Consider the following 8,842-nt stretch of genomic DNA (forward strand, 5'->3'; position numbering starts at 1 on the left):
TGTACCCTCTGCTTCCAAGCCCAGTGTGCATTTGGGAACTGCCCTAGGACACAAATTAAATAACAGTAGGAAATAGTCTCTCACTTACAAACATCTGCTCAGCATCTGACAAAAACACAGTACACAAAGAAACACAGATATGAAAAAAAGTGCTTTTGTGCAAGCAATCATCTTTAGTCCATTCTTCAGGAATTAAATCCGCATAAAATACACCCTCCAGCTCTGCTAACTTACTCTTACCTAATAGCTAAAATGCCCTGGTAAGGAGAAAGAATTATCCTAAAAGAAAGAAAGACAGGCAAATGAGAATTGGGCCATAAAACAGATGTCCTCACACAGGTTCAGAGCAAATACCAGGTTGTGGCAACACGCACAAGGGCAACTCAGCCACCGCACCCTTTCCACCCTGGTGAAAGCAAATTACCTCACGGGTGGTCCACTGCCCATCTACACTCGTGTGAAACCTCCTCTTCTGGGAGTTTTGTTCTGCTGATCCCACATGGGTCTAACACAGCCTGAGGACACACAGCCTCTTCCTCCCTGGAGGAGCTGTGAGATTCTCTTCCACTGTGGCACCCGCTGTCACATACAGGATCTTCACATCTTTTAAACTTCTTTTTTATAAAGAGTAACTGCAATTGGCCAGGGATCAAGGTATTAAAGGGAAAACAGATATGGATATTGTTCTCACTTAAGCTTTGCTTCCCCAGTAGAACAAACAAAAACTTCTAACTTTTGGCTTTACCACTTGGTAGACCATACTCTGAAATATGGCAGAGCTTTACTGCCCTTCCACCAGTTTGGAAAAGACAGGTACTAATTAAGTGTCTCTGTCGTCATGTAAAGCAGGAATCAGAAGGTAAGATTTGCACTGAAAGCAAACAGTTACCAGCAAAGCCTCGCTGTTTCTCAGTATCCATCTCCATTTCCTTCATTGCAAGTAAAAACGCTGAAAAAAATTACACTATCCATCTAACCCCAGCTTAGTGCTCCTTAACTCTTGTATTTCTGGTTTTAGGACTCAAATTTCTAAGCCCTTTTAAATACAAACGTTTCCAAATGGCTTCAGAGGCTGTCAGAATCTACAGTTCCCTTGGAAAATGTGCGAGACAGGAGCGGCTTTCCTTTGCCAGCCAAGAAAAATTTGAGCAAGCCTGTGCACTGTAGATTCAGCAAAATGATTCACCTGAAATTTAACCAGAGAGAAAAGCAGTTTGTTTGGTTTAAACTTGCAAATTTATGTAGTGAAAAGCTCAGGCATGAGGCATTAACATTTGTGAAACTGAACCTCATGATTGTCCTGGACCTAAATCAAGCAGCTGTAAACGGCTATTTTTAACTCTGAAAATTAATCTGCATCGTCTTTACTGTCACAAAAGAGTGAAACTTCCATTTCATTAGCGATACACTGATAGCATGCGATCTACCAAGCCACAGTTCAGTTTTGTGCACTTTATGGACAGGTAGGATAGGCTCTGATTTTACCAAAAAAAAAAAAAAAAAAAAAAAAAAAAAAAAAAAAAAAAAAGCAACAATGTAGAAAGCAGTATTATCAAATGGCAAGGTCAATAGTTCAGGAAAAAAAGGTTTTAATAAAATCAATAGCAAACGTGGTAATGCAGCTTCTTAAACTCCATAGAAAATACATTGATTTTGAAAATACCTAACCATCCTTTCAAATATATGTTACCATTAAAAATTCTCGCTTTATAATATTCAAAACAGCCTCGTTTGCTTTTAAGTAAGAACTACATTGTTAAACTATATTAATTCTCCAAAGCATTGTATACTTGAATTCAATTGCTGCTGCCTTTGAACCAAAAGTTTGGCCCAAATTCCCTACGCTACAACGTCAGCGCAGCCTAACACACCATTTTCGCTGGAGTTATTCACGGATCCACACTGTTGCGAGGGTACAGCATGATCCTTCTCCGTGTATATATCCTTCAGTACTCGTATCTGGAGTGCCACATGGATATAACGTGCCGGATCTACAGCCACCATAACCAGCAGTGTAATTAATGGAAAAAAAAAGACAGAATGCACTTTTCCACAGCATTGATTTAACCCCCTCCCCGTAACGTCTTGTATCATCCAAAAGCCAGGAATCCTACATGTATTTATATAGCTCTCGTTGTAGAAAGGGGAGGCGAGCCGCAGGTCGCGGCCGGTTCCGGAGGGGGCACGGGTAGCATATCCCACTGTGTGCCCCGGCATCCCTCCACCTCTCACCGCCGGCCGCAGGGACCTCCGCCGCGACCCGCGGGCTGCAGCCCCCGGCGGCTCTCCCCAGCTGCATCCTCCGGCCACAGGCACCGGCTCCGCACCTCCTGACGGGCTCCGCGCCCGCCCTTAGTCACGCTGAGAAACCCATCAGGAGAGGAGCGCGGGGAAGTAACAATAAAAGTGGCTTCAGCGGTGCTCAAGGCTACAGAAACGCGAAGCTGCTCCCCAGGCAACTCGCGGGGAGCCGGGGCGGCCCCCACCGCCCGGCCCGCGGCCGCCTCCGCACCGCCCGCGGCGGGGACCCGCGGCGCCCCGCGCTGTCGCCGAGCCGGGCCACCCGTACACGGGCCGAACAAAGAGGCCGCTCCCGCCTCCCCCAGCCCGACCGGCGGCGCGGCCAAGCTCCCGTGGGGCAGAGGCAGGGGGGGATCCGCCACCCGGCCCGGTCCGGCCCGGTCCGGCCCGGCCTGGCCCGGCGCTCCGCCGAACCCCCGCGCCACCAGGTACCCGTGAAGCGGCCGCCGCCGTCTCCGTGGCCCCGACGCCGCTGCAGGATGAAGTAGCCGCTGCTCTTCTGCGTGACCCACAGCTTGAGGGCGTTCTTCAGCAGCACCTCCTCGGGCTTCAGCCACATCTTCCCCCGGCTCGAAGTCCCGCACTCTCCCCCCTCCGAGCCCGCCTGCCCCGCACGGCACCGCACCCCGGCCGCCCGGGTCACATCGCCCCCCGCGGGCTGCGCGGCGCCGGCTTCGGCTCCCTCGGCGCGGACCCGGCCGCCGGGGAGGGGCCGAGGGAGGAGCCCGGGCACGGGCCGCCCTTCCCGCGGCGCCGGGGGCTTTGTGCGGGGTTGGCCGTGCTGACCCGCACCGTCGGGGGTACGGCACGGAGGGGACGCCGGGGGCTCCCGCCGGAGGGAGGGGGAGCAGGGGGGAGGCCCAGGTTCTCGCTTTCGGGGGTCCGATGGTGCCCCGAGCCCCACACAGAGCACGCTGGGGCTCCGAGGTATCCCGGGGTCCTGGAGGATGCCCTGCCGCCGGAACCGCAGCCGGGTGGCTCCCGCTGTGGATTTTACAGTGGCTGGGTCAGGTCCCCGCCGCGGAGCCGTCAGGAGTGCGGGAAGGAAAGGGTGTCCTGGACTTCAAGAGAGGTTTGGGGGGGAGGTGTCTCTGCTTTCCTGTTTCCTTCTAGATCTAAGCCTAAAGCGTGAGCCCGCAGCTACTTACTTTGATGTTTAAAGGCCGGTGCTTGAAACCTTGTATCGCAAGGGAAAAGTCAGAATCTTAATTTTACGGATCGGGTTTTTTTCTCATTTTAAGAAGTAATCTGTCACTGCTTGCGGTTGAGCTGTTGGCAGGACCGTTTTTGAACCTGCACAAATGGTTACTGCTGTAGCACATTGTGTTGCTAATCCTCTGACACTGTCTTTTACATTTTTATTAACACAGATTGTCATTAATGAGGGTGGTGAGACACTAGAACAGGTCGCCCAGAGAAGCTGTGGATGCCTCATCCCTGCAAGTGTTCAAGGCCAGGTTGGATGGAGCTCTGAGCTTGATCTAATAGGTGTCCCTGACCATGGGAGGGGGGTTGGAACTAGATCTTTAAGGTCCCTCGCAAAACAACCCTTTCTATTATCCTGTGATTAAAACGCGACCAGTGTACTTTCTCTCAGTTACATTCCCTTTCCAGTTAACTGCAAATATTAAAGAATTTCTTTACAACAACTCAATTTGCAGGCTGCTAAACCTCACTTTTCTAGATTAAAGACCTCAGTCACTGTGGTCACCTAAATTTCAGCAAAGAGCCTCTAAGTATTTTTATTAGGGATAAAGACCTGAGCTTCACTTTCCCAACCTCTGCCTACTGTTACACAAGTTGTGTACTAACTCTTTGAAAGGTACCAATGCTGCAGTGTGCTACTTAGCACAACCAGCAGTAATTATTAGCTGGGAATTGGAAGGTGTCCATGTGGACTGCTTTCCAGTTTCCAGTGGGATGATTTAGTAGTCAAAATCCTGTACTCAGCTGCAATCTGGTAAACACTGTGTGATCCGTGTTCTTTACAATTTCTCTGTGAAGCAATGATTTAATTTCCATACATAGAATAGCAAGCAAGCACTTTGAGCATATTGCTTGTCTGATATAAAAATAAAAGCTGTCAAAAGGAGGAGATGGACATCCACATAATAATGTATTAAAAATTAATGAGAGTGTAAGGATAAATTACTTTAAATGCTCTTGCAGGATAAGAATAGTTCAGAGATTTTCCCTGCCCCCAAAACTGTCCTGAAGACACGTAAGTCTTGAAAGTTTAAATGCTTGGTGAAGTGAGATGGTGAATATTTCTTCCCTTTGCAGATATTTCAATATTAATTTCTATTATTATTTTTGGGGCATTTTTTACATTCAGTCTTGGGGTTTGGGCAGGCTGATTTGAAACATAATTTAGAAGAGGACCAAGCAAGTTGCTGACCTTTGAGGTGCTTTTGAGCTTCAGAGTTAGCAAAAGAGTAAAGCAGTTGAGGATCCAGTGTCATGCACACCTGCCTCTGTTAATTACATCTTAAGACAGGCATCTGTTGGACTCCACCAACAGTACTCCTTCAGAGTCATGGGCTTTGGAACCACATCCAAGGTGGCCCAACAACTGTTCAATCAAAATGGGGTTGCTCATGCTTTTTAAGCAGCTTTTCCAACACATAGAACTGGTGGAAGATAATTAAGAAAGAATCTCTGAGAAATGGCTTCAGAGAAGCAAAAGGGAGATGGATGAGATGAGAGAAAACTGATTCAGGATGACAGAGTAAAATGAAGCACTTTGTAATACATATTGTAATAAATCCATCTACTGAAAGCAGGAGCATCCTTCTTTCCCAATATGGCATTGTACGTGGCAGTCCCTGACAGTCTGAGGCACAGCTTCTACCTGAAAACTAGACAGTCTTTGGCAACAGCTAAGAATAAGTTTATTTCATGAAGAAAGTCCTGCAGTAATGTACTGACTATTTTCACAACCAGTATATGAACAGGATTTGGATGATCTGAGGATCTTCTGAAGTCTCCTGTGAAGCAATAGTTTTAAAATGCTGGTGTCGAGAGAGGTACATAAAACCAGGGAGGATTGGAATCTAGTAGATTATTAGACAAAAGACAGAGTGCTGTGAGAAGTTATATACCTTTTCATTTATTCTCTGATAAAGTCTAGAAAAGATAGGACTATCTTACTCAATTGCTTGAAGGTACTTAAGGTTACTAGACAGGAGAAAAATAGCTTTAAAAAATAAAGATGTGTTTGAAAGGAAAGAACAGAAATAAAATGAGGTTTCTGGCCTTATACCACCCTTAGCACGCACTCTGAAATGACTGTGTTTGCGTTATTTATGATGCTACGTATCTTTCTTAAATTTCAGTACTAGTAGCACAAGACAGGGAGTCTGCCATTCAGATTATGTTAGAGCATCAGTCATACACAGAATAAACTGCAGAGATTCTGAGCATCCATGAAATAGAGTACAGACTGCAAAAGGAACAGTCACAGGGAAAACTTTGCTTTTCCTTCTTGCCTTTGTCACTGACTGCCTTCCCAGCACTAGTCATGCCCTTTAACTTCACACAGCTTCATATTTTTCATCCATCAAACAGACATATAATTTTTGTTCTGGATGTCACTGAGGTGCTCAGGGAAGGCAAATTCCTCCTGTGCATAAAACAAATGATGGCAGGAAAGAGGCAGCCGTGGTGCTCTGAGCCTCCTGCCTGGCCGTCCCTCTGCAGAGGGTACCAAACCCTCTCAGCCTACCTCCGAGGGGCTGGCAACACTTGAACAAACTGAGGAGACTGTGAGTGTGCCATGCTCTAGGATAGGCTCCAGGGCTTGCAGGTGCATGGTTGCAGCTGATGCACATATGGGCTGCCACAAAACCAGGTTGTCCATGCTCCTTCCCTGACCCCTGTCAGACGTTCTGTAGTGAATGGCTTTAACTAGTTAAACTAGTTGAAAACTTCTATTTATTAAAATGTTTTTGGCTAGGTTAATTCCTTTGTCATGTTGTGACTGCAGAAAAGCTAGGGTGAAAATTCATATCCTGGACTGAGGGAAAGAAACAGGCTGATCTTTCAGCAGACTGTAGGGAGATTCAGTTGGATTTATCATGAAACGAGAGCCTAAAGATGGAGATTAATTTATTTATACTTAAAAAAAAATGAGCTAGAATTTGGCTATCATTCTACAGGTGCACAGTCCAATAATTTCCATGTTTCCAGTTTTGATTCTTTAACTTGTATCTTTATTAGTGTCTGAAAAACCCTGATCAGTGAGCTGATTCAGTTCCCAAGACAGAGTTGCTGAAACTCGCAGAAGATCCTGAGTTTGGACTTATTGGAGGCAGCAGTGAGTGCAGAGAAATAATGTTTAGGGTGCTAGGGAAATAATACACAGTAGTGAATATAACATTGGAAATTCAAACTAATGTTGGCTAATACATCTAGGAGAAAATAACTAAAACATACTTATTTCAGGGGACAAAAAAAAAAAAAAAGCACCTCACTGAGATTAATCAACAGCTGCTGTTTTCAACCCTTTATTTTCTGCAGCCCCCAAAGTATTACACTGCAGCTTCAGCCTCCTGTAGACCAGCTGACAGCAGGCATCAGTACATTTACTTTTGTTAGTGGCATGTCCCCTTGAAGCCATCTGCCAATGCAGAGATCCACATCCCCTGGGCTGAAAAACCACTGAGCACTCTGAGAGCAGGGAAGGGATTTTTCTGAGGAAATGAAGCCACAACTCTTCAGATTCACCATATTGATTTGTGGCTGGATTTTGAAAAGACTTTATCTCCCACCTACACTGAAACTAAGGAGAAATGTAGTGACACATTTGGTCAGTGCCCAATAGCAGCCTTAAGCCCTCAGCACGCTGCTCCAGGCACTGGCTAGTCTTTAAAGAACCCTCAAGATCCAAAATTCCCCACTGCTCAGACTGCCAGGCTTTCCATAAAACGTAGGATTATATTTCCTGCATTGTGTAGAAAAATCCCCATCACAGACCAGGTAGATAACAGTCCTCCTCTACAAAACTCTGATGGGACCATTCTTGATAGATCATACTAATTTCAGACTACTTCAGTATTTGAAAAATGTAGATCTAGTGGAGGCAGATTAAGAAAAGAACAACAGGAATTATTAGGGGTTTAAAGCTGACTTCTGAGCTCACATTGCAGCAGTCTGATATATGTGTAGCTCAGCTGAAAGTGACAACTGAAGTGAAGCACAAAATAGCTGCCTACAAGTACCTGTGTGTTAAATACAAAGAAGATGATGTATTTATTGCCTTAAAAAGGCGATTCACTAAATGCAGCACAAGAAGTTTGTTTGCTTACTTTTTTTTTCAAAAGAGAAAGTTAGATTAAGTACTAGGCTTACTAAGTAAAGCAGATTGATCAGAAAGTGTTTCACTGTGAATAGCACCCTGTTGCAGCAGTTGAATCCACTGCAGGAATGACCAAGGAGCCACAGAGCCCCAAAACAGTGGAGATCCGCTGGTGGGCAGGCTCAGAGGTCTAAGACCACGCCCCTTTACTCATTTTAAATTCATGTCCTAGATAGTTCTCCTTTCCTTGATACCCCACCGGTTCCGGGTCCCTTGTTCCACCCCTCTCCTTTCCCACTGGTCACTGCCCTGTCACCCCACGGCTCTCCAGCCTCTGGCCCGGAAGGATAGGCTCTGATGTTCTGCCCTCCCCCGGTGCCGATCCGGATAAAACCCCGGACCGCTCAGTGTTCTGCGTTCTTTGTCCCTGGGTCCTTTCGAGCAGGGATTCCAATAAACCCGTCGGAACTCCATACAAAGCACGCCTCCTGCCTCTCTGTCTGCTGCAGGAGCTGTCCGGCTCTGTGTGTGAGAGTGGCTGTGAGTATCCCCCAGCTCCGGTGTGTCAGGGGGTGTCCGAGCGCGTTCGCACAGCACCCCCGGAGCGGCTCCGGCGGGGCACGATTGGGACGGACGCGCCGCTCTTTCCACCCCCACCACGCGCAACGCGTCAGCACACCAAGGACCAGACTAGAGGCGTTTTAGAAATAAGATAAACAATTTAATATATGTTGGAGTTACTCTGTGATGTTAACTTTGTGATCAGAACGATTAGGCAACCAAGCAAGATACCCTTTGCCCTCTAAGCACAGTTAATGACTTTTTTCTCCACAAGAGATCCCCTACAAGAGGGGATTTTTTACAGATGCTTTGAAAGGCTCTTCTGCAAGGTTTTTTCCTGTCAGACACCCTCCCAGATATTGTGCTGTTGGAATGGGGCCATGTTTGCTTCTCACTCACAGAAAGTCCACTCAAATTTGGCAGAAATGAGAGGGCCCAAAGGGAAATAATGTTAACTCACACGCAGATCCCAAATCCTGGCAGCATGCCTCCATTGAAACAGGACTGCAAAGACCCCTCTTGCCAGACAGATGAGATCCTGGGAATCTGTAAAAGCAGTTCTTAAGCTTAGATCTTTTGAATAGATTCAAACACAAGATGCATTTGGGTTTGAAAGGGTCACAGAAATGTAGTTGTCAAGGTCTTCCACACCAAGAACTGCTGAGTTTCAGAAACACTGAAAAC

The 8,842-nt window shown here is 46.6% G+C and overlaps 1 protein-coding gene across 2 annotated transcripts in view; it reads right to left on the reverse strand.

The window, feature by feature from the left end:
• TBC1D8 (TBC1 domain family member 8) overlaps positions 1-2,935 on the reverse strand; it is a 48,548-nt gene extending 45,613 nt beyond the window's left edge. For both annotated transcript variants that reach the window (XM_082278279.1, XM_082278278.1), the window contains exon 1: positions 2,734-2,935. In XM_082278279.1, coding sequence (XP_082134405.1) covers positions 2,734-2,860 — 127 coding nt within the window. In that variant the 5' untranslated portion in view covers positions 2,861-2,935. The remainder of the gene's footprint in view (positions 1-2,733) is intronic.
• Positions 2,936-8,842: the final 5,907 nt, after the last annotated feature.

Source organism: Coloeus monedula, assembly GCF_965178545.1.
Source record: "Coloeus monedula genome assembly, chromosome: 3".
Taxonomy (NCBI): Eukaryota; Metazoa; Chordata; class Aves; order Passeriformes; family Corvidae; genus Coloeus; species Coloeus monedula.